This window comes from Dictyostelium discoideum (genome assembly GCF_000004695.1).
Source record: "Dictyostelium discoideum AX4 chromosome 5 chromosome, whole genome shotgun sequence".
In the NCBI taxonomy this organism is placed as follows: Eukaryota; Evosea; class Eumycetozoa; order Dictyosteliales; family Dictyosteliaceae; genus Dictyostelium; species Dictyostelium discoideum.
Window position 1 is genome coordinate 3,821,199 of NC_007091.3, and position 25,755 is coordinate 3,846,953.

The 25,755-nt window shown below is 22.7% G+C and overlaps 10 protein-coding genes, 1 non-coding gene and 1 pseudogene across 11 annotated transcripts in view; 5 read left to right on the top strand and 7 right to left on the bottom strand.

Moving 5' to 3' along the window:
• Positions 1–2,748, bottom strand: part of DDB_G0290249 (hypothetical protein) — a gene marked incomplete at both ends in the record, with an annotated part of 2,871 nt that extends 123 nt beyond the window's left edge. The window contains 2 exons of the mRNA XM_630750.1: positions 1–1,833; positions 1,894–2,748. The exon at positions 1–1,833 is cut by the window's left edge and continues 123 nt beyond it. Of these exons, the coding sequence (XP_635842.1) occupies positions 1–1,833; positions 1,894–2,748 (2,688 nt within the window). The remainder of the gene's footprint in view (positions 1,834–1,893) is intronic.
• Positions 2,749–2,892: 144 nt separating this feature from the next.
• DDB_G0290225 (patatin family protein) lies at positions 2,893–4,347 on the bottom strand (the record flags this gene model as incomplete). The annotated part of the gene is made up of 3 exons (XM_630751.1): positions 2,893–3,855; positions 4,008–4,184; positions 4,276–4,347. The coding sequence occupies 3 exons, from the start codon at positions 4,345–4,347 to the stop codon at positions 2,893–2,895; spliced, it is 1,212 nt and encodes a 403-aa protein (XP_635843.1).
• A 509-nt stretch (positions 4,348–4,856) lies between these two features.
• On the bottom strand, positions 4,857–6,252 carry DDB_G0290251 (annotated as a pseudogene; the record flags this gene model as incomplete).
• Positions 6,253–6,791: 539 nt separating this feature from the next.
• Positions 6,792–8,923, bottom strand: npl4 (nuclear protein localization 4; the record flags this gene model as incomplete). The annotated part of the gene is made up of 5 exons (XM_630753.1): positions 6,792–7,829; positions 7,959–8,466; positions 8,536–8,636; positions 8,762–8,842; positions 8,921–8,923. 5 exons carry the CDS (start codon positions 8,921–8,923, stop codon positions 6,792–6,794), a joined length of 1,731 nt encoding a protein of 576 aa, XP_635845.1.
• Positions 8,924–9,608: 685 nt separating this feature from the next.
• Positions 9,609–10,963, top strand: DDB_G0290229 (cholinephosphate cytidylyltransferase; the record flags this gene model as incomplete). The annotated part of the gene is made up of 2 exons (XM_630754.1): positions 9,609–10,137; positions 10,242–10,963. 2 exons carry the CDS (start codon positions 9,609–9,611, stop codon positions 10,961–10,963), a joined length of 1,251 nt encoding a protein of 416 aa, XP_635846.1.
• Positions 10,964–11,139: 176 nt separating this feature from the next.
• DDB_G0290231 (hypothetical protein) lies at positions 11,140–12,888 on the bottom strand (the record flags this gene model as incomplete). The annotated part of the gene is made up of 4 exons (XM_630755.1): positions 11,140–11,679; positions 11,787–11,895; positions 12,105–12,346; positions 12,424–12,888. 4 exons carry the CDS (start codon positions 12,886–12,888, stop codon positions 11,140–11,142), a joined length of 1,356 nt encoding a protein of 451 aa, XP_635847.1.
• A 736-nt stretch (positions 12,889–13,624) lies between these two features.
• mgp1 (RhoGAP domain-containing protein) lies at positions 13,625–16,708 on the top strand (the record flags this gene model as incomplete). Its single annotated transcript, XM_630756.1, has 4 exons — positions 13,625–14,070; positions 14,185–14,329; positions 14,433–15,730; positions 15,835–16,708. 4 exons carry the CDS (start codon positions 13,625–13,627, stop codon positions 16,706–16,708), a joined length of 2,763 nt encoding a protein of 920 aa, XP_635848.1.
• Positions 16,709–16,840: 132 nt separating this feature from the next.
• DDB_G0290235 (hypothetical protein) lies at positions 16,841–16,963 on the bottom strand (the record flags this gene model as incomplete). Its single annotated transcript, XM_630757.1, has 1 exon — positions 16,841–16,963. One exon carries the CDS (start codon positions 16,961–16,963, stop codon positions 16,841–16,843), a length of 123 nt encoding a protein of 40 aa, XP_635849.1.
• Positions 16,964–17,465: 502 nt separating this feature from the next.
• On the top strand, positions 17,466–18,544 carry acbd6 (ankyrin repeat-containing protein; the record flags this gene model as incomplete). The annotated part of the gene is made up of 3 exons (XM_630758.1): positions 17,466–17,653; positions 17,763–18,074; positions 18,178–18,544. The coding sequence occupies 3 exons, from the start codon at positions 17,466–17,468 to the stop codon at positions 18,542–18,544; spliced, it is 867 nt and encodes a 288-aa protein (XP_635850.1).
• Positions 18,545–19,008: 464 nt separating this feature from the next.
• On the bottom strand, positions 19,009–22,035 carry DDB_G0290253 (hypothetical protein; the record flags this gene model as incomplete). Its single annotated transcript, XM_630759.1, has 1 exon — positions 19,009–22,035. The coding sequence occupies one exon, from the start codon at positions 22,033–22,035 to the stop codon at positions 19,009–19,011; it is 3,027 nt and encodes a 1,008-aa protein (XP_635851.1).
• Positions 22,036–24,422: 2,387 nt separating this feature from the next.
• tRNA-Met-CAU-14 lies at positions 24,423–24,495 on the top strand. The gene has a single exon. It is a non-coding gene; the product is annotated as a tRNA-Met (tRNA).
• Positions 24,496–25,364: 869 nt separating this feature from the next.
• On the top strand, positions 25,365–25,755 carry DDB_G0290255 (hypothetical protein; the record flags this gene model as incomplete). Its single annotated transcript, XM_630760.1, has 1 exon — positions 25,365–25,755. A coding segment is annotated over one exon (391 nt), but the record flags the coding sequence as incomplete, so codon positions are not given.

Genomic DNA, 25,755 nt, shown 5'->3' on the forward strand with positions numbered 1-25,755 from the left:
ATTATTTGATTTTTGTTTCTTTATTATCAAAAATTTACTATAATTATAATAAATATGTTTAAATGATTTTAAATCCAAAACTAAACAAATTTGTTTAAAATTTTCAAAATATTCTTCTTTGTTGGTGTCATTGTTTTTGTTGTTGTTGTTGTTGTTGTTGTTGTTGTTAATTGAATTAATATTTGGTAAGAAATAATAATTAAAAATTTGATCAATTATTAAAGATAATCTTGTTTTCTTTAATAAAGGAACAACGATTTTAAAAATATTTTTTGGAGAGATTGTAATGGAAAATTTAGAGGATGATAATGCCCAATCAACCCAATTTTTATCATTTAGTCTATTTGTTAAAATCAAACCAGCAAAAAATGTATTAAAATCTAAAATACATCTTCCACATTTAATTTCATCACCATCATTAAAACTAAATAACCAATCTAATAAATTTATATCCCATGTATTTAATAATTGAATTGGATCATGTAATGATTGAAATGGTTGATAGGATTTAATTGTTGATTTTGTTTTTTCAATTAGATGTTTAATATTTTCATAGTGTTGTTGGTTGAGGATCGGTTTGGAATGTTGTAAAATGGTTTCATCAAAATTCCAATTAATTTCTGGTTTATTAACAACATGTAAGGCAATTTTTGAAAGCTGGTATTGGTCGCTTTGTTTAAGGGTTGGATAGTTAACAAAATTTAAACTATTTTTAATTGTTAATAGAAATTTATCATATTTTTCATGGCCAATAAATTGTTCAAATCTTTTTAATAGATCCATTCTTCCTAATTGATACCATATTTCTACACTATTTTTGTCTTGTTCAACGAGATCAAATATCCAAGGAAAATTATTAAAACAATATTCAAACATTGAAATTGACATGAAGCAGCCAAAGATGAAATGTTTAAAATTTTCATTAGAATTGGAAGTCAAAGTTTTAAAAAGTAAAGAGGCTTGAGAAATTCCACCTAATTCTTCAACTGCTAATTCTAAAAGACCAATATCATCATTTCTAATCAATAAACGTAATACAAAAAGAGTAATATTAGAATTTCCAGGTTCAGAGATGGGATGAATAATCCCTTTGATAAATTGGACTTTTCTCTCTCTATTATTTTTACAAAATTTAAATAATTGAATTTTATTTGGTATCGTCGAAGGCCAAACATTTGTTAAATAATTTGGATTTTTTTTTTGAATTTGTTCAAAAATTGAATGATCCCCAAATTTTAATGAAATTTTTAAAAGGAGTGGTTCTATGTTGACGCTTAAGGATTGTGATTCTTCCTTATTTATTAATATATAATCATATAGTGGAATCCCTACATATAAACGAAGATTATTAAATAATTGTATTACCATATCTTTAATTGATTTCGTTGAAGAAGAAGAAGAAGAAGAAGAAGAAGAAGAAGAAGAAGAAGAAGAAGAAGAAGAAGAAGAAGAAGAAGAAGAAGAAGAAGAAGAAGAAGAAGAAGAAGAAGAAGAAGAAGAAGAAGAAGAAGATAATGATAATTCTTGATCCAATAAAAATATTAATTTTGAATTTAATTGTTCATTTGTATATTCTATTTTTGACCAATCAAAATTTTTATTTGAAAGTAATTCAAATAGTTTAACAGATTCAATCAAATTTGATAATGAAAATATTCTTAAAATTGATTTTTTTCCAAAAAAAAAATTACATTGGATTTCAGTTTGCAACATTGTTTTAATGGGTTTGCTATCAATGATTGATTTGAATTTTCCATTTGAATCAAATAAATAGTTTAAAAATTTCATGGTACTTTTTTTTCCACTTGAACTAATACATCTGAAAAACTTTGACTCAATTAATAGGTTGGATATTTCTTTTTTTTCTTTTTTTGATAAATATATAGTATTTACCATATAATCTTCAGTTAAATATTTATATATTTTTAATTTTGAATATATACAAGCATTTCTAATTGCACTAGTTAGTAATTGGATTTTTGTAATTGCTGGATTATTTATTTTTGATGTTGGATTTGTTTTTTGAATATTTATTGATGATGATGATGATGATGATGATGATGATGATGATGATGATGGTGATGATATTTGTTCAAATTGATAATACCCTTCCTCCAATAATATCTTTAAAGCTATTAAACATCCATGTTCAATTGCTGATAATAAAACTTGATAATAGTTATTTAAAAAGTATTTATTATAATTTAAAAATAAATATTGATAAAAATTAACATCATCTTTAATTGCTTTAAATATATATTCATACCAATAAAGACTTTTAATTGGTTTGGTATTGGCACTTTGAGTAGTTCTGGAAACTAGTTGTTGTTGTTGTTGTTTTTGTATATATTCATTATATTCAATATAAAGTTGATTTTTATAAAATTTATCTTTTAATAACTCTATTTGATTATTCTTTACCATAAATGATAAATCATTAATACAATGATAGGATTTTAAAAAAGAATGATGAAAATTTGAAAAGATCTTTTTAAATAAAACTTTGTTATTAAAGATTTTCCAAAATAATCTTTCACTAATTTCAATATCTTTAATTGGTAAATCATCGATTTTACTTTTAAATGTAATTTCTTTAGTTTGTAATTTATTTTCTTTTTTCTCTTTAATATATTTATTAATTCTTTTTATAATTTCAGATTTATTTCCTTTTATTTTAATATTATATGATTTTGCAATCTTAATAATTTCATGATAATTTTGATTTTCGTTTATCATATCAATATCCATTTTTTTTTATTTTGATTACATTCAAAAAAAAAAAAAAAAAAAAAAAAATAAAGCCAAAAACGAAAAAAAAAAAAAAAAAAAAAAATTTAAAAAAAAAATATCTAAATGTTACACTTTTATTGGAAATTTTTAAGATAATTTTAATTATTTTGGTAAAGCAATTGTTTCAGGTGTGTATGATGGCTCTTTTCCACCATTATTTTTAATAATAACTTTTCTTAAAAGTTCAGCAGTCTTTTTGAAATGTTTGGAATTTGCTAAATCTAAAGCACCATTCATTAAAGTTGTGAAACCTTCTTTACTTGTATCAGTAAATTCTACATGTTTTTCTAATTTACTTTCAAATCTAAAAACGAATAGGTCATCATCAGAAAATTCACTATTTCTTCTGAAGTTCATGAAATTTTCAAAGAGAGTATGGGTTGATGGTGATTTTAAGGCAAGTCTCTTTGATAAATCTATCATTTTCTTAAATTCAATACCATTCTTGATTCCTTGGATTGGACCTACAAATTGGAGATTACTTTCTAAAGCAGTACTAGTTGCTTCATCAATTGGTGTTAAAATTTGTTCTAATTGTGAATTTGATTGACGATTCATTTCTTTTAATTGATCATTTGTTATACCATCAGCATCAACAATTCCACCTGTACCAAATGAGAGTATTATAATTCTATCATTTGGGAATTGATTTCTAGCTTCACCATATGCAATCAAAATTGGATTATTATACAAAAATCCACCATCGTAAAAAGTTACATCATCCTTTGTTATTAATTTAAATGCACCTGGAATATCAGAAGTTGCTCTAATTGCTTCGATTACAGATAATTGATTTTTATCATCACCTGAACCAACAATAAATCTTTGTGAATCAATAATCAATTGTTTATTATCATTATCAACTGGTTTATAGTTTGAAATGATATCTACAATAAGTTCATCTTCATTTCCTTCTTTCTTTGGTGAACATGCAGTAACAAAGAATTTTTGATTATTTTCTATAGGTCCAGAATTACCAATTAAGGTAGTTCTTGCAAGTTCTTCTAATTTAGATGAATCGTATGCTTCAGCTCTTAAATAGATATTTTTAATATTTTCTAAATACTATTTTAATATTTAAAAAAAAAAAAAAAAAAAAAAACCTATAAGTATACTAAACTTGATTTTTTTTGATCGGTCATTTGACGATAAAAAAAAAATAAATAAAATAAAATAAAATAAAATAAAATAAAAAATGTATATTAATAAACACTTACTGAACTAACAAATATTTTTTTTGCATCTTCACCAACATATAAATTTGATAAAGCTTCATTGTTAAGTTTTCCAACAGCCTTTGAGATAGCAATTATACCACCAGTACTTGTACCACCAACTAATGAAGATTCATTAATTAAATCACAACCTACTTCTTGAAAAAGTTTTTCTAATAACTATCTCATTTTTATTATATTTTTTTTTTTTTTTAGTATTTTTTTTTTTTTTTTTTTTTCTTTTTTTTTTTTTAATTAATAATAAACATACCCAAACTGTATAATAACCCCTTGTACCACCACCATCAATTACAGTTACTATTCTAATTGGTTTATCTGTCATTATTTGCAATATAAAAATAAAACAATAAAAGGATAAATATTAAATATTAATAATTAAGAGAAATAAAATAAAGTAAAAAAAAGAATTTTTTTTTTTTTTTTATTTTTATACAAAAAATAAAAAATCAAAATTAAAATAATATTATTTTAAAATAATCTTTTTTTTTTAAAATAATTATGAAAAGTAAAATGAGATCTCGATCGATCATCTTTTTAAAAAAAAAACAATCAATTATAAAAATCTAAAAAAAATCGACCCACAAAAAAAATTATCAATAATTTCGTTTTTTGGTCATCTTGTTTCGAAACACGAAAAAAAAAAGTAGTTTGTTAAATGTTTGTTTGGTGAAAGGAGAAAAAAAAAAAAAATCCCAAACATTATTTAATAATTTACAATAAAATATATTTTTAAGAATTTAAAGTTTATTTTTTATTATTATTTTATAAAGGTTCTTTTTTTTTTTTTTTTTTTTTTTTTTTTTTTTTTAAAAAAAAAAAATTTAATTAAATTTATGGTGGACAAATAGTTTCAGATATATATGATGGTTCTTTTCCACCATTATTATTAGTAATTACTTGTCTTAAAAGTTTCGCAGTTTTTTTGAATTGTTCAGAATTTGATAAATCAATTGCACCATTCATTAAGGCTGTTAAACTTTCTTTACTAGTATCACTAAATCCAACTTGTTTTTCTAATTTACTTTCAAATCTAAATACTAAAACGTTTTTATCAGGAGTTTTGCTATCTTTTAAGAATTTCATGAAATTTTCATAGAGGGTATGTGACGATGGAGAATTTTTTACTAATTTCAAACATATTTTTAAATTATCAAGGAATTGTTTAACATTCTGAGCTGGGTCACCACTTTGTAGTAAAGTTTTAGTTGCTTCATCATGTGGTGTTAAAATTTGTTCTAATTCTAAATTTGATTGAATATTGATATCCTTTAATTGATCATTTGTAATTCCATCAGTATCAGTAGTTTCAGCTGTACCAAATGAGAGTATTATAATTCTATCATTTGGGAATTGATTTCTAGCTTCTCAATATGCAACTAAAATTGGATTATTATACAAAAAGCCACCATCGTAAAAAGTTACATCATCCTTTGTTATTAATTTAAATGCACCTGGAATATCAGAAGTTGCTCTGATTGCTTCGATGGTTGATAATTGATTTTTATCATCACCAGAACCAACAATAAATCTTTGTGAATCAACAATAAAGCTTTTCCTATCATTATCAACTGGTTTATAGTTTGAAAGGATATCTAATGCAACATCATCTTTATTTCCATTCTTTGGTGAACATGCAGTAACAAAGAAATTTTGATTATTTTCTATAACTCCTGATGGGCCAACTAAAACTTTTATAGCATAGTCTTCAAGTTGATCTGAAATATATGCTTCACCATTTTCAATTATATTTTCAATTATTTTTAAATACTTTTATAATTATTATTATTTTTTTTTTTGAAACATAAAATTATAAAAAAAAAAATTAAAAAAAAAGTGATTAGAAAAAAAAAAAATAATTAATTATTGGATTAAAATAAAATTTATTACTCACTGAATCAACAAAAATATTTTTTGCAGCAGTCCCAGCATATAAATTTGATAATTCATCATTTCCTGTTTTACCAACAGCTTTTGAGATGGTAATTATACCACCAGTACTTGTACCACCAACTAATGAAGATTCCTTAATTAAATCACAACCTGCTTCTTCAAAAAGTTTTTCTAATAACTATTTTATTTTATATTTTTTTTTTTTTAGTTTTTTTTTTTTTTATTTTTTATTTTTTTTTTTTGTAATATTAAAATTAAAATATACCCAAACGGTATAATATCCTCTTAAACCACCTCCATCAAGTACTGAAATTATTCTAATTGGTTTATCTGTCATTTTTAAACTTATAATAATATTAATAGAAATGAAAAAATAATATTATTTTAAAAAAAAAAAAAGTTTAAAAAGAAATTTAAAAAAAAATTGTTTATTTCCCATAGACTTGGAAATCAAAGAAAAAATTTAAAAAAAATAATTAAATAATAAAAAATTCATTTGAACCACTATTATTAGGACTACACAAAAAAAATTGACCAACCCATCAAAAAAAAAAAAAGGAAAACAAAAAAAAAAAAAAAAAAAGAAAATAAAACAAAAAAAAAATCTTGATCTTTGCATCAAAAAAAATTGACCAACCCATTTTAAAAAAAAAAATCCATTCTGTTTTAGGTTCAAATATATCCTCCAGAAAAGTGGTCGTTTTCAATTAATTGGATTCTATAAATAAAAAATTAAATCTAATTTTTTTTTTTTTTTTTTTATGGAAGAATAAATACCATCTTTTTTTTTTTTTTTTTTTTTTACAATTTCTTTTATTTTTATATTTATTTTTATATTTATTTTTATTTTTTATTTTTATTTTTAAATTAAAATTTTTAATTAAATTGATCATGACCAATGATATCACCAATTTGATAATTTATAATTTCTAAATAACCAATTAAATTTTCACTTGATCTTGAACGAATATTTTCACAAATGATTGGGAAATCCGATTGAAAGTCAAGGAATTGATTCTCTAATAAAAAGATAAGGAAATGGAAATCTGAAAAGAATTTCAAAGGAGAGACATCTTTATGCTCGAGTTTATAAGAGGCCAAATCCGAGAGGGTATTTACAGGTATTCTATTTTCCACTGGGAAAGAGATGTTAAAGATGGATTTATCTTCTCTTGCCTTCAATGGAACGGTAACGATGAAAAAGTGAGTATCGGCATTGATAGTTTCAGTGCCTTCTTCAAAAACTGGTGATTTTAATTTACATTTGGTTGGATCAGGTTGAGTTGGGAGGAATTCTCCGGTTTTCTCCAATTTAAGTGCTTGATCAGATACTTGGAAAGCCTCCATATTACTTTGACCATCACTATTGACCGAGAGGATTAAAGTGACAAAGCTTGGACCATACTTATTTTGATAGGAAGCTGCTTGAATGATTTCAGTGGATGACATTGTATACTTTCTTGATGGATGTGAAAAGATCCAACCAACTCTTGTCAAACCCAACATTGATGCCATTGATTCAATCTTATCAGCCAATGGATCTGGTAAGAGTGTTGGAGTTTGTTTATCCTTACATTCTTGTGGTGGCTCATAGATACTATCAACAACCACTGAACCATCCGATAAAAAGTTACCAAATAAGAAACCGATTCTTTGTTGTTCATATTTACTATTGGCAATATATTGTTGGAAAATGTTGGCAGATTGAAAATCAACCAATGCACCTGGTGCATGTGGATTATCTTGACTCTTTAATCTCATCTTTAAACTTTCTCTCCACTCTATACACTCCACACATGATCCATTAATACCATGATTCTTACATCTTCTCTTTGGTACTTCAATTGAATTTGGATCATCTTTTGGTAAACAATTTATACATTTTTGATTTGGTCCATGTAAACATTTTGTTTTCTAAAAAAATAAAAAAATAAATAAATAAATAAATAAATAAATAAATAAATAAATAAATAATTAGTATTATAATACATTTTTTATTTTTAAAAAACTACTATTACTACTACTACCACTACCACTACTTACAACTTCATTTTTAATTGCAACTTTTGGCACAAAACCACTTTTTTTAATTTCTGAATTATCTTTATTATCTTTATTATCTTCTTCATTATCATCTTGATCTTCATCATCTTTATCCATACAATTTACACAAGTAGCGGTTGAACCATGATTACATTTGTATGATACATTCTTTCCAACCCTTAAACAATTTGAACATTTACCACCTGCTGGATGATTACATAACCATTTTAATCTTTTACCTTTAAATTTCTTATTTTGACAATTTGGACATGTTGCATTCTCTGGATGATCACATCTTTTCATACCTTGTGCATCTGAACAAAATACACATTTATCACCAACTGCATGTTTACATCTAGGTGTTAATCCATTTGGTAATTTTTCATCATATGATATTTCTTTTTTACTAATATTATTATTATTATTATTATTATTACTACCGCTACTAGCTTTATTATCATTATTATTATTATTATTATTTCCAACTAAATGTAATAAATCTCCACTCCTATTATTAATTTAAAAATTATTATTAATATTATTATTATTAATGAATTTTTAAAAAAAGTATACTCACTTTATACCAAGTGATGATAATTTATCACCAACTTCTAATGGTGGGTCTCTTGGTGTTTTGGTAATTGATTTACCATCTATATCTACATTATTTTCTTTTAACTATTTGGGAAAAATGAAAAATTAATATATTTAATATAAATTGGAAAAAAAAGTAAAATGGAGAAATTTGTTAGAATCAAATTAAATAAAAAAAAAAAAAAAGGTAATTAATTATAAAAACTTACTTTTACATATAAATCTTTAACAATAGCTGTATCGCTAACATTGATTTTTGTTGTACCACTTGGTGATCTAACTGCAATAATCTGAAAAGAAAAAAAGAAAGAATGTTAATGTTATTTTCGAAAATGAATTAAAAAAAAAAAAAAAAAAAAAATATTTACCATCTTAAACTTTTATAATTTTTTTTTTCTCTATTTATGTGTGTGTGTATGTATGTATGTGTATATATTTATATTTGTGTTTGTGTTATTCGTATGTTTTATAAAAATTAAAAAAAAAAAAAAAAAAAACAAAAAAAACCAAAAATTAAAAATGAATAAGTTCAATTAAAAAAAAAAAAAAATAAAAAAATAAAAAAAAAATTTAATTTAAAAAAAAAAAAAAAAAAATATAAATATTATTTATATTGATTAGTCATTAAAAACGTACTTCGAGAAAAAAAAAAATGGTGATTAGACTTCTTTGACTCAATTTTAAGATACCAAATTTTAAAAATCCTAATTTAGATATTAATGATTTCTTTCATTTAAATATTTTTTTATTTTATTTTAATTTAATTTAATTTTTTTTTTATTTTATTTTTTAATTTTATTTTTTTAAATTTTTTTTTTTTTTTTTTTTTAATTTTAATTTTTTTTTTTTTTATTTTTGGTCACACAAACACTATCACAATATCTTTTTTTTTTTTTTTTTTTTTTTTGACAATATATTAAATTAGTTTTTTTTTTTTTTTTTTTCCTTAGTTTTGTTTAGATTTTATATATTTTTTTATTTTTTTTTTTTTATTTTTTGTTTTCTCATTATTAAAGTTTTAATATATTTTCAAAGGAAAAAAAATAAAAATAAAAAATGGAGAGAAATAATTTAAAGAAAAGAAAATCCTTAGATGGAAGTAGTCCCAATATTAATAATAGTAATAGTAATAAAAAGTCAAATATAGCATCACCTCCATCATCACCACTTAATAATAATAATAATAGGATATTTAAAAACAATAAGAAACACAGAAAATCATTAGATAGAATTAGTAATTCACCAAAAAATACAACTTCAACCACAACTACAACTTCAACCACAACTACAACTTCAACCACCACAGATGATTTAGAATTACCACCAATGCCACTATCTTTTATAGATACATCTAAAAAAAGAACTGAATCATTATTACCAGGAACATCATCATCTTCAAATGAAATTAAAGCAGAAAAAATAGAAAATAAATCCACCAATAGAAATCAAAATAGTCATACAGAGGATGATGATAGATTAGTTCGTGTATATGCTGATGGTATTTATGATTTATTTCATTTTGGTCATGCAAGATCACTTCAACAAGCAAAATCTTTATTCAAAAATACTTATCTTATAGTTGGAGGTATATATATATACTTATATATCAATATAAAAAAAATATACATATATACACTTCATACTAATTTTTTTTTTTTTTTTTTTCAAACAAAAAAAAAAAAAAAAAAGTATGTAATGATGAAATTACACATAAATTAAAAGGTAAAACAGTTATGAATGGTGAAGAAAGAGCAGAATCATTGAGACATTGTAGATGGGTTGATGAAGTTGTAGAGAATGCACCATGGGTAGTAACACAAGAGTTTATTGATCAACACAATATAGACTACGTTTCACATGGGGAAGATTTATGTTTGGATAAAGATGGTAATGATATTTATCAATTTGTAAAGGATCAAGGTAAATTTAGAACTATTAAACGAACTGATGGTATCTCAACATCTGACATAATCCTACGAATTGTAAAAGATTATGACAGTTATGTAATGAGAAACCTCTCCAGAGGTTACACTGGTAAACAAATGAATGTTGGCGTTTTAAAAGAGAAATCACTACAATTCGAAGAGAAAATCAATCAAATCAAATCAAAAGTTAAATTATGGTCTGACCAAACTGAAAATAATATTCATTCATTCTTACAAAGATTCTCCAAAAGAATTCCAATGAATTGGGAGAAAAAACTATTAACTTCTCCAACACTTTCAGATGGTAGTAATGATGATTCAATTCTTAATGAATCCTATCAAGAGAGTGTTGATAATAATAATAATAATAATGACATTCAATCACCACCAACACCACATACTTCCTCTTCCGCTCCAACCTCACCAATTCATTCAAAAAAATCACCATTAACATCAAAAGATAATTCAATTGGTTTATCTGCTTAAAAAAAAAGTTTTTCTTCAGTAGAAAAAGTTTAAATTATAATCACTCTGTGAAAAAAAAAAAAAAAAAAAAAACCAAATCAAATAAATTAATAATTACTGGTCACCAGTTACAAATTAAAAAAAAAAAACTGTTTTTATATTTGTTTGTCTTTTCTTTTCTTTTTTTATTATTATTTTTAATCGACATCAAATAAACAACTACTTTTATTATTTCCTTTATCAGTATTATTGTTGTTTTTATTATTATTATTATTATTATTATTATTATTATTATTATTATTATTATTATTATTATTATTATTTTTCTTTTTATTATTATTATTAAGATTATTATTACTATTACTATTATTATGACTGTTATTAAGATAATTATTGGGGTTATTGTTATTATTATCATTATTATTATTGTTAGTTATATTTTGATTTGCAAAAGGTTCATCATATTCATCGTCCATTGAATGAATATTGTTTGCAGCAGTTTTCATCATTCCAGATTCAAATTGCTGACATAATTTCAAACTATCCAATTCATTTTTAGTTTGATCTCTTTCTTTTAAAAGAGTTTCTCTCTCTTTTAAAAGGTTATCTCTTTCTCTTGAAATTGATGCACAAAAGCCTGTTAATGTTGTAATTGTCTTTGAATATGTGCTTGTTCTTTCATACATTGTTGATGATTTTAAATCACTCTTTTTTATTGCTTCATTTAATTCTTGATTCTAAATTATATATAAAATAATAATAATAATAAAATAATAATAGTAATTCAAATTAATATGTAAAGAATTTTTTTTTTTTTTTTTTTTTTTTTTTTTTTTAATATTACATTCTCAATAAGTTGACCAATTTTAAAATCTTTACTTCTTAAAATATTAGAAAATTGTTTTTCTCTACTTTCATATTGTTCTGTATATTCTTTTAATTTATTTTGTAATCTATCAATAATAATAATAATAATAATAATAATAATAATAATAATAATAATAATAATAATAATAATAATAATAATAATAATAATAATAATAATAATAATAATAATAATAATAATAATAATAATAATAATAATAATAATAATAATAATAATATTAATATGAGATGAGTAAAAAAAAAAGAAAATTAAATATAATAGTTAAAATACACATACAATTCAACATGTTGTGAATATTTCTCTCTTTGATCATTAAATTCTTCTAATCTATTTGAAATATCTTTAATTGATTCATTAAATTTATTTGCTAACAAGTCTCTTTTTCTTTCTTCTTCATCAGATACTCTTTTAGATTCTTCAACTAAATCCATATTCTTTTGTTGTAATCCTCTAAATAATATATTATATCTTTCTCTAGTACCCTCTAATTGATATTTATTAAGAATATTCTCTTTAAACTATAATATATATATATGAATTTGTGTTAGTTTTATATATATTAAATTAATATTAATAGTATAAAATAAAAACATACTAATTCTTTATAGTTTAACAATAAATTTTCAAATCTTTGTTCAAGTTGTAAAGTATCAGCTGGTATTAAAATTTCATTCAAATGTTCTTCTAATGCTTCTGTAATTTCATCAAGTGTTAAGTCATCGATTGGTTGCTGAAGTTGTTGTACTTCTTGTGCTAACTTTTGTTGTTGTTGTAGTTTTTGTTGTTGTAGTTTTTGTTGTAATTGTTGATGTTGATGTTGTAGTAGTTGTTTTTGATGTTGTAGTCGTTGTTGTTGTTCTTGTTGTGATAATGGTTGTGGTAGTTGTCTTTGTTGTGGTATATCATCTTCAATCGATATTCTGGTTACTGTGGCTTGTAAAGTGGTAGATTTATTATTGTTGTTATTATTATTATTATTATTATTACTACTATTATTATTGACAACACCTGAACTACTCTTTTTATTTATGCTCTTTTTATTTTTTTTACATTTGTTCATATTGTTTTATTATTATTTGTATTTCTAATTATTTGGTCAGACTATTGAAAAAAAAAAAATAAAAAAATAAAAAATAAAAAAAAAAAAAATGAAATTTTTTTTTTTCCAATTTTTTTTTTCATTAAAATTAATTAAATAAAATAAATAAAATATTAACAATATATACTCATTTTGAGTACAAATTATCTAATATGAGTTTTTTTTATAAAAGGAAAAAAAAAATATTATATAAATTTAAAATTTTAAATTTTAATAATTAACTTAAAAACCCCCTAAGGAATCAAATATTGAAAAAATTTATCTTTATTATCAGTTAATAATGATAAACTGTCATAATTATTTTTTCATTAATCAAATCATTCAAAGAATTTATTTTTTTTATTAATTTCAAAAAAGAAAATTAAAATTAAATTAAATCAAAAAAAAAAAAAAATAATTAAAGGAAAGACCACCTTTTAAAAAAAAAAAAATAAAAAAAAATAAAAAAAAAATAAAAAAAAAATTAATTTTTTTTAATAAATAAATTTTTTATTTTTTATTTTTTTTATTATATTAAAAAAAATTTTTTTTTGCTTTTCATTATATATTTTTTATTATACAATAAATTAATTCTATATACTTTTTCTTCTAATATTTTTTTTAAAAAAAAAAAAAAAAAAAAAAAAAAAAAAAAAAAAAAAATTATTAAATTAAAATTAAAAACCAAGTCACAAATATTACAACAACAATAAATAAAATGAATGTTGAAAATCAAGATCCAAATATAATGGTTATCCCTAATAACAATTTGGGTCCAATTGATGGTAATAATATATCACCAGCAATGAACGATGAAAATTCAAATAATGGATCATCATTTCTCAAGAATCTTGTAAACACAGGAACCAATCTTTTATTCTCATCATCATCATCAATTGCATCACCACCAAATCTTGGAGGCCTTTCAAATGATTCCACCAACAACAACAGCAATAGCAATAATACTATTGATTCATCTAAGCCTTTATCATTTGAAAATGATATGTCTGATGGATATGAAGCTTTGGTAAGAAGAAGTGAAATTGCAATTGACCAATGTAAAGAATTATTAGACTTTTTTAAAAAAAGAGCATCTGAAGAAGAAAAATATTCAAAAAATATTTCAAATATGTTTTCAAAATTTAAAGTTAAAGACGACCATGAGTATGTATTTTTAAAAATTCCTTGAAAAAAAAAAAAAAAAAAAAAAAAAAAAAAAAAAAAAAAAAAAATTTAACAAATCTTTAATAATATTAATATTAAATAAAAAATTAATAGTACATTCCAAAAAGGTGTTTCACTTTTAAATAAAATTAATGATGCAGAATCAACAATTCACAGATCATTCTCTCAAAATATTACAACTAATCTTTATCATCCACTTAATGAAGCAATTAAAGATATGGAGAAATCAAGAAAGAGGGTAATATTTTTTTTTTTTTTTTTTTTATTAATTTAATAACACATATAAAATATTAAATATTTATATTAATCTTTGTATGTATATATATATTTTTAATTAATAGTTATTAGAAGATGGTAAAAAATTAAAAAATGATTTAAAAGATTCAATTGAAAATGTTAAGAAATCAAATCAAAAATATGAAAAATTATGTAGAGAGATGGAACAAGCAAAATTAGAATTAATTGAAGAAGGAAATGATACAAAATCAGGTAAAGTTGAAACATTGGAGAAAAAACTCGAAAAGACTAAATTGGCTTCAATTAAAGCAGAGGATGAATATAAGGAGCAAATAAATGAGACTAATGAATTCATCAGTGGTGTTTATCAAAATAGATTATCAGAAAATCTAAGAGAATTTCAACAATTTGAATTGACAAGATTAGAAATCATGAAGAGTAACATTAGAAATTATATTGGCTTTATGAAAGATATTCCACAAGCACTACAATGCGAAATTGATAGTACCAAAGGTTTCGTTGATATTATTGATCCAGAGGTTGATTTACAAAATTACATTATGAATAATAGTAATCCAAAGAAAGTATTATTACCATTCATTTTCGAGGCATACAATGATCATAAACCATTTGTTGATCAACATAATCAAAATTCATCCTCATCTTCATCAACTAATGCATTAAATTATGCAAGTCCAATGAGTGCATCCGGCTCAATTACCAATACAATTACTTCACAATCAGGTTCCACAATCATTAGCAATGGTGCCTCACAGCCAATTGAAATACCATCACCCCAACCAATCTCTGAACAACAACAAATACCACCACAACAACAACAGCAACAACAGCAAGCTCAAGTTCCCCCAACATCTATAAATCAATCATCAAGTCCACCAGTTAATCCAATGGGAAGACAACAATCATTGAAAGAGAATATTTTTGGTTTTTTCAATAAAGCAACAACAAATCTTAAATCCTCAACTTCATCATTACTAACAAAGGATGGTAATTCGACAACCTCCTCTAACACATCAACTAGCAACTCCAATCAATTATCAAAATCGGGTATTGGTTTACCAATTATTAATACAAATTCAATATTTGGTGTAGAGTTGGAAGTATTAATAGAGAATGATAATTCAAAAAAGAAAGGCAATGGTGTTGAATTAGAGGTCCCATTAATATTGACTCAATTTGTTCAAGCTCTATTGAAATTGGAGTCATTCAAAATGGATGGTGTTTTTGTTTCACTTCCATCTCATTTCAATATTCAACAAGAGAAACAAAAACTAGATCAAACTGGTACTTTAGAAAATATTACTGATGTTTATTTAATCGCAAGTTTATTTAAAAATTGGATTGGTGATTTACCAAATCCATTAATAAGTTATGCTATTTAGTAAGTTTTGATTCTACTTTTTTTTATTATTCAATGCTACTCTATTTACTAATTACCCTCTCACTCTCTAATATTTTTAAATTGTTTAAATTATTTATAAATAGTCAAGAGATCATTGAAGCACCAGATAATGCATGGAAAATTATAGAATCTGGTATTCCAATACTTCATAGAAGGGTATTACACTACATTATTGACTTTTTAGTTGATTTTGTAAATTGTTCAAAAATGGATACCCACAGTATTTCATTAATATTCACACCTGTATTAATTAGATCCCCATTTAATGGTGATAGTTTGTTAAACTCAAAGAAAGAAGTTGCCGTTATTGAAAATATGATCATTGATTCCTTAGAAACAAAAAGAGGAAACTATATCTTGAAAAGAAATTTACCAATCATTCCAGATGATGAAAATTCTGATGATGATGATGATGATAGTGGTCATATAGATGATGAAAATAATAGCAGTACAAGTGGTGAAAATGATATTAATACTACCAATATAAATAATAATAATAATGTCAATAGCAATAATGATACCAATAATAATAATAACAATAGTAATACTACAACTACTAATAATAATAATAACAATGATAGTAATAATTCAAACTCTACTAATAATAATAATAATAATAATAATAATAATACTAATAATGATGATAATGAAAGTAATAATAGCGGATATGGTGTAAGTAGTAATGGCAATAATATTAATAGTAGTGTTGGTGGAAGTGTTACTCATCATTTTTTATATCAAACTACACCAACTAATAATGTAACACCTGTTTTATCAGATTTCTTTGATACCAACAGCTCAAATGGATCCAGTAAAGCAAATACAAATACCCACAATCTTGGAGTAAGAAATTCAAGTAACATTTCATTCGATACTATCTCAACAAATCAATCAGACTCTGAACCTGTATTAGTTGAATATGATAACGATGATTTTGACATTTTATCTTATAAATAAAAGAAAAAAAAATAAAAAAATAAAAAAAAAAAACACTCTGTATATTCCAATTAAAAAAATAATAAAAATAATATTTTCACATTGTCAATAAAAAATCTATTATAAATAAACTTGTTATTTCTATTTATTTATTTATTGTTTTTTTATTACTAAGGCTTCAAATAATGTACCACCTTTATTCATTGCTGTTGTTGTTGTTGTTGTTGTAATTGTTGTAGTACAACTGTTATTGATGTAGTTATGTGGTGTAATCATCTCTGTATTTGTTCACTAATATATCATGAATCCTGATAGAGATTAAGAAGATGAAGGTCACTTTGATTTAAAATGTCAACCAATTCAAGAAGAAGAAGAAATAGAGAGTTCAGTTAAAGAAAGAATAGGATGTTTTCATATTATTATACGGAAGTCAGTAGATGTAATTTGTCAAAATAGAGTTTGCAAAAAATCAAAATCTTCAAAAAAAATAAACTATATATCTTCAAAATAATTTATCCATTTTTTTTTTTTTTTTTTTTTTTTTTTTACTAACTTGGTAAACTTTTTTTAAATTGTTTTATATTTTGTTTTCTTCTTTTTCTTCCAAGTTAAAACTGGAAATTAAAAAAAAAAAAAAAAAATTGTTTGCTTGCATTATTTTAATTCCACACAATAATTTTTTTTTTTTTTTTTTTTTTTTTCATTTTTTTTTTTTTTTAAATTTTTATTTTATTTTTAATTTCAGTTTAATAATTAAATAAATAAAAAACTATTAAAAATGACAGATGCACAAATCGAAAACAAATTTAAATTAGCGGTAGATTATATAACAAATAACTCTGGAAAGTTAAGTAATATTAAGAATGAAGAACAATTATATTTATATTGTAACTATAAACAAGCCACAATTGGAGATTGTAATACAAAAGCACCACCATTCTATGACTATATAGGTAAATCGAAATGGTAAAATAAAATATATTTTTCAATTAGTTTTTTTTTTTTTTCAATTTTAATTTAATTTTAACTAATTTTAATTATTATTATTATTATTATTTTTTAAAAAAAATTATAGGAATAGTTGGAATTCATTAAAAGGTGTTGAAAAAATTGTTGCAATGAATAGTTATATAAGTTTAGTAAATGCATTATCACCTGGATGGGATAGTAATATAAAAGTTGAACGAGCAACACAAAGTGTTTTTTTAAATGATGAAGAATTTAAAGAATTGGAAAAGAAAGAAAAAGAAGAAAAAGAAGAATTAAAAAAATTAGAAGAAGAAAATGGTGGTGAAATTGAAAAACCAAAATCAAAATGGATGGGTCCAGTTTTAAGTAAATTTTCATTAGTAGATGATGAAACTTTAGAAAAATTAGAAAAGAATACGTATGTATTTAATTTAATTTAATTTATAATAATAATTTAAATTAATTTAATAATAATGTTTTTTTTAATTAATTAATTAATTTTTTTAAATAATTATTTCCAGTAAACAAGATTTAGGATATTGGGTTAGTGTTAATGATATTGAAAGAGTTAAAAAAGAAATTGAAAATGATAAAAATATAATTAATGAAGTTGATGAAGATGGTAGAACAGCTTTAATATGGGCATGTGATAGAGGTTATTTTGAAATTGCAAAACTCTTAATTGAAAATGGTTCAAATGTAAATGTTCAAGATGGTGAAGGAATGACACCACTTCATTATGCAGTAGTTTGTGATCAATTTGAAATTTGTAAACTTTTACTCTCTCAATCATCAATTGATAAATCAATTAAAGATAATTCTGACTCAATTCCATCTGATTTTATTGATTCTTCAACAAGTGAAAATATTAAATCTTTATTTAAATAGTCTTTAATAATAAATTATAAAAAGATAAAATAAAAAAATAAAAAAAATAAATAAAAAAAAAATAAAAAAAAAATTAATAACAAATAATTTTCTAAACAAATAATTTAAATTATTTAAATTTTCTTTTTTTTATTTTATTTTATTTTTATTTTTTTTTTTTTTTTTTGATAGAAATTAATTTATTTGTTGTAAATAATTATTTTTTTTTTTTTAATTATTTTTAATATTAATTTCCCTGTTTTTTATTTATTTTACTGGTGGTAATCAGAAACAGAAATATTGCACCAGTTTTAATGTTAACAAATATCTTTAAAACAAAAAAAAAATAAAAAAAAAAAGTAAAAAAAAAAAAATTAAAAAAAAAAAAAAAGAAAACCATTTTGTATAAATAAATTAATAAAACAAAATCATTTTTTAAAATATACAGTTATAAATATTATTTTTTTTTTTTTTTTTTTTTTTATTTAAACAATCGTTTGACTAATTTTAAGATCAGATGGATCAACTTCGTATGGAGTATCGTCTGGTAAAATGATATTATTATTGTTAATATCATTGTTATTATCATTATTACTATTATTACTATTTTTATTGGTATCATTTTCTTCAGCATTCTTCTTATTATTTAATTCGCTAATAACCTGTGGGATAGTATCTTTATGGTGAATTACCAAAGAAGAGATTGGACATTTTGACCAATAAGGTTCATCATCAAGATTCTGATCAGAATCATCACTAGAACGAAGATTATCCATTTCAACTTCTACATGACCATCAGTGATTTCGCCAGCTTTACCCAATGGATTAGCACTACCACTATTGTTAAGATTACCAGAGCTACCATGGTTACCAGATTTACTGAACGAACCACCACGATGGGCAGAAGCAGATAGATTATTTGTACTACCATTTTTAATATGTGGATGATCATCAAACTCTTCAAGATGCTCAATATCTCTTTCAGGTAATGGAGAGTTAGTGGAAGGATTCTTTTTATAACCTGGTAAATGAACCATTGATAAAGATTTCTTCATAATGTCAATACCTGGTACATGGAAAGATGGGAAAGAGTTGATATTTTGTTTAGTTGGTTCAAATGGTACAATTAAAAGATCATAATTTGAACATTCACTTAATAAAACCTTTAATCTTGAACGTTGTGGTTTATAGATTACATTAATTGATGATCTGTTCTTTCCATTGATTACAGACTCTAAATGAGTTTCAAACTTTTTAAATCCAACAACATTGTTTTGATTTGAACTTGTTGCAATTGAACCACTATTGATTGAATCGGCACCAGTGGCTGAGCTTGGTGTATTAATTGGTAATTGATTTTCACCAATCATTGGAGTTGGTTGCATTGAATGAATATTATTAATATCTAAATGAGTTGTTGGTGTAATTTCACTTTGAGCTAAAGTATTATCTGCGCTTATATGATGTCTATGAGTTAAAATTGAATTATTTTGACCACTAGATATTAATTCATTATTATTATTATTATTATTATTATTGTTATTATTGTTATTATTATTAATATCACTATCAGCAATTGGTTGACTATGAATTAATAATTTTGAATCTTGAGTAGATGATTTAAGTTTCTTTTGTTGTTCCCAATATAATTCATTATCGAAAACAATGATTGTTATTTTTGTATTATTTGAAGAAGCCATTGTATTTGCAATGTTTAATGCTTCTTGATCATTTGGATTTCTTTGAGCATTATAAGCTAAAAGTATTCTCTTGAAACGATGATAACCACCTCTTGAACCTGATTTATCAGTGAATAAACCAACATGAGAATTTGAATTTTTAATTAAACTATATACAACATCACTACTTAGATTACCGCCTCTACCATGTCCTTGTCTACTACCTTCACCAATGATTATTAAACCTGCACCTCTACTCTCTGAGAATTCCAAAACATCTTTGGAAAGATTATCATTATCGGATACGATTGATTTGATTGAGATTTTCATTTTCAAATGTTGACTTTGTGCTGAAAGATGTGTGAAAGCCTCCTTTGACATATCTTTACGAATTTGACTTATGAAATCTGATGGTCTATCATTCACCTCTGCCAATGCTAATAAATAAATCTTTTTCAATTTTCTACGAGTGAAACCTGTTGCTTGAACTTTGTTACCAATACAATAACCTAAATCAACTAATGATGGACCAATATCTAAACTACTGGTACAAAGTACAACAGTTTGTTCACCTGGTATGGCCTTCTTTGGTTTCTTATTGAATAATGAAATGATTGGACTTGTTAAGATTGTTGTGAAAACTGCCATTAACACCATAATACCAAACACATTTTTTTCAATGATTTTAAAATCTAATCCTAAATTCAATACAATCAATTCTACTAAACCTCTTGTATTCATTAAAACACCAATATAGAAGGAGTCACGTGTACTTGAACCTAAAATCTTTGCCATAATACCTGCACCGAAAATTTTACCAGCACATGCACAACTAATGATTACCAATACACCTAACCAAGATTCACCGGTATTCAATGTGGTAAGGTCAGTTCTTAAACCAGAGATAACAAAATACAATGGTAAAAGGAATACTAAAACCAAATCTTCAATCTTTTCAGTAATTGCTTGATTGAAACCATGTGTCTTTGGTATGACTGCTCCCAATGTAAATGCGCCAAACATTGCATGAATACCAATCCATTCAGTTGCTAATGAACAAAGGAATAAAAGGAAAACCGTACCCGACATGATGATATTGGATGGGTGTGGTGCATGTCCGTGAGAATCCAATTTCCAAATTCTACCCACAACTCTCAATAGCACCGGTCTGACCACCACAATCAAAATCACCACAAATACTGCCGATGCCAACAATGTCCATAGGGCATCCAATGATCCTGCAGAGCCTGCCAATGACACAGACACACCCAATAGAATCCAACCGCAAATATCATTGATAGCAGCGCATGCAATTGCAAGAATACCAATCTTTGTTGCTAATAACTTTCTTGCGGTGAGAATACGTGCCAACACTGGGAATGCTGTAATGCACAATGCCACACCAATGAAAATACCCAATGAATAACTCCATACGGTATTTTGAATCTCTGCCAAGTAAACCGATGCTGCAATACCCAACCCAAATGGAATTGCAATCGATGCTGCTGAAATCAATAATGATGTCTTAATTTGTCCTTTAAATAAAGTTGGATCTAATTCCAACCCAATGATAAACATAAAAAATACCAACCCAATTTGTGCAAATACATTTAAAATCTTTAATGATGCATCTGTAAATAAATGTGATGAAAATCCTGGTATTTTACCTAACGCCGTTGGTCCTAACAATATACCAGATATAATCTCTGCTATCACTGGTGGTTGTTGAATCTTGGCAAATAACCATGTTACACATCTTGATATAAATATAATTAATAAACATTGAACTAAAAATAATCCTACATCTTCATGTAATGGGTTTGCTGTTACCATAGTTTTATTCTTTTATTTATTTTCCCTTTTCTCTTTTTAAATATTATTTATTATTATTTATTATTATTATTTTACTTTTTTTTTTTAATATGTGAAAATTTGTAAAATTAATATTTATTTTTTATTTTTTTATTATTTTTTTTTTTTATATATATATAAATATTAATTTAATTTTTTTTTAAAATTAAAGTGAATTCATATTGTTTTTTAATTATTATAATTTCTATTTATTTTGAAGAATTATGGATAATAAAAAAAAATTACCTACCTTTTTTTTAATTTGGTAAACAACTTCCTATTTATAGAAATCTGGATATTATATTAGATATTTAAATAAATTCTTTTGGAAAATAAAAAGGAAGAAAATAAAAAGTTAAATAAGTTAGTTGGGTTTCGTTGTGTTTTTCTTTTAAAAAAAAAAAAATAAAAAAAATAAATTAAAAATAAAAAAATAAAAATTATTTTAAAATAAAAAAAAAAAAAAAAAAATATCTTTTTTTCTGTTGCAGTCGACTGTTTTTTTTTTTACTTTTTTAAAAATGCAAATGGACAAAATTAAATAACTACCCGCTTAGTTTTTTTTTTTTCTTTTTTTTTTTTTTGTATAATTTTTTTTTATTTATTTATTTATTTCATTTGATTAGATGATAATAAAAAAAAAAAAATAAAAAAAAATTATAAATGAAAAAAAAAACTCATAGATTTTTATTTTTTTTTTTATAATATTATTTTTATTTATTTATTTTTATTTATTTTTATTTTTATTTTTATTTATTTATTTATTTTTTAATTATTTTTTTTTTTTCTTATAAATAAAAATAATTTTTATATTTTTCTTTTAAATTATTCCGATTGTTACAATAATAAAAATATCAGAGTGGAAAAGTAAAAATTTTCAAAAAAAAAAGATTGATAAAGATTTGTAAAATAATAAATGTGGGGGTGCAATGATTACTTTAAAAGAATGAGTTGGTCCTTTTTGATTATTTAGTTTTATTTTTAAAAAAATAAAAAAAAAAAAAGTATTAAAGACAATTTTAAGAAAAAAACTATTATGATTTATATTTATATTTAATTTTTATTATAAATATTATTACAATTACAAAAATAATAAAAAATAAAAAAAAAAAATAAAAAAAAAAAAAAAATAAAAAAAAAAATTAAATAATAATATTTAATTGTCATCAAAAAATAAACAAAAAAAAAAAGCATATATATACATATTTACATATTGTGGTAAGGAATTTTTTTCATGTACACAAATAAACCAATAAACAAAAAAACAATAAAATATATTAAAAAAGATAAAAAAGGGTATATGTGTGTTTAGTGTGTGAAAAAGTGGGGTTTATTTATTTATTTTTATTTTTATTTTTTTTGTTTTTTTTATTATTATTTATTTATTTTTATTTTTATTTTTTTTTTATTTTTTTTACAATTATTATATTACTTTAATATTTATTATAAAAATAAAAATGTGAGGAGAAAAGGAAAACAAAAAAGAAAAAAAATAAAAAATTAAAAAAAAATAAAAAGATTATAGTGTCACAATTAAAATAATTAGCGTACCTTTTTTTTTTTTAATATTAAAAAATATTTATAGTAATAATCCGATTATTATAAAGTTTAGTTTGGGAAAATAAAAATAAATAAAGAAAAAAAAAAAAAAAAAAAAAAAAAAAAAAAAAAAAAAAATTATTTTTAAAAATGTATGTGTAGGGCGAAAAAATAAAAATAAAAATAAAAATAATTTGTTAGTGTAAAAGAAATCGTATGAAGCCAGGCTCAAATCCAAACCTTTTAAAAATTCAATCTTTTTTTTTTTAATTTTTTAATTTTTTTTAATTTTTTTTTTTATTTTTTGTTTTTTTTGTTTTTTTTTTTTATACAATTTTTGACAATTACCAGTCAAATTAAACAAAAAAATTTTCCGTGGAAGTATGTGTCGCTTTATTATAAACAAATAATACTGGGATTGAAAAATTTACGTTAATAAATAGAAAAAACAATCAAAATAAACGGTTAATTTTTTTTTTTTTTTTAAAAAAGATATTTTTAAACTTCAATAATATCAGATCAAAAAACTTCTTCTTTTTCGAAATGTTTGATTTGATTTGATTTATTTACGTTCTCAAGAATGTTTCGCTTAGTTATCAATTTATATTTATAGAGCCATAATATAATAATAATAATGCAAAAAAATATTCACAGTAAAATTGAAAAAGCAATTTTTATTTTTATTTTTTTTTCCACAAGAAATTTTTTTTTTTTTTTTTAAAGAATTTAAATTGTACAAAAACCTTCATTGGTAGAGCCACGCTTTTCAATCACTTTTATATAATAAAAAAATTGAACTCGAGCAGATTTCAACTAAACAACATCAACATGTCGGGTTGGCTCAGTTGGTAGAGCGTAGGTCTCATAATCCTAAGGTCCAGAGTTCGATCCTCTGACTCGACAATTATTTTTTCAATAATACTCCTTTAAGATCAAGGGTTCGACTCTTATTCTGTATTAATAAGCCATGTTTGGAATCTCTATATTTTTTTTAATATCCTAATACTTTTAAACAAATTAGTGTTTATTTTATTCCGTTAATTCTTTTATCATTACAATAGTTGATTAATTCGTTCATTGATATGATATTATCTATAATGAATCTGCCTTCAGCTAAATGATAAGCCTATAAACAAATACTAAATAAAAACTCGTATTAACACAGATGGACATATATCAATCTTGTTAGTCCAATATTAAAAAAAAAAAAAAAAAAAAAAAAAAAAAAAAAAGTTTATTTTAATTTATTTAATTTTTTTAAAAAAATTTCAAAAAAAATCAACAATTCATAAATAAGCTAAATTAACTATCTTCTTTGCTTTGTTTGAAATTTCATTTGCATACAATGAATTCAACCATTTTTGAAAATAAATTGTTGATAATCACCAAATGATAAAGTCCTATTCCTCACCCAGCCGATATCGACTCACAAGAATTAGGTGTCCATGAAGAAGGTATGGCCTGAATCCTTGCTTTTGCCAAACAAATCAAGAAATTTGTCACTTCAATCTTTAAATTTGGAATTTCAAAATATAATTTCTCAAAAATTTCTTTAAATAAAATTCAATAAATTAAATATCCACAAACATTAGGTTATAAATATTTTTATTTTATTTTATTTTATTTTATTTTATTTTATTTTAATTTATTTTTTTTTATTTTATTTTTTTTTTTTTTTTTTTTTTTTTTTATTTTTATTTTTCTTTTTTAAATTAAAAAAAAAAAAAAAATCGTTATTTTTCAACCACAATAATGTGATATTAAGATATAAAATGAATAATTGTAATAATAGTAATAGTAATAGTAATAGTAATAATAATAATAATAATAATAATAATAATAATAATAATAATAATAATAATAATAATAATAATAATAATAATAATAATAATAATAATAATAATAATAATAACCATATATTAAAAATAAAGCAAAAAATTAGAGTTAAAAAAACAATAACAAGAAATAAAAGTAAAACCAAGAATAACATAAGTAATAATGAAAGGTTGTTTTGGAAAGTGTTCAGAAACAAATATTTATTTTATTTGATAATTGATAATCTATCAACATATAAACAATTTAGGTGTAATGTTTATAAATATAATGAAATAATCTCTGTAAAATGGATGATTGAAAATCAATACCTTGCTTTATTAAAATATA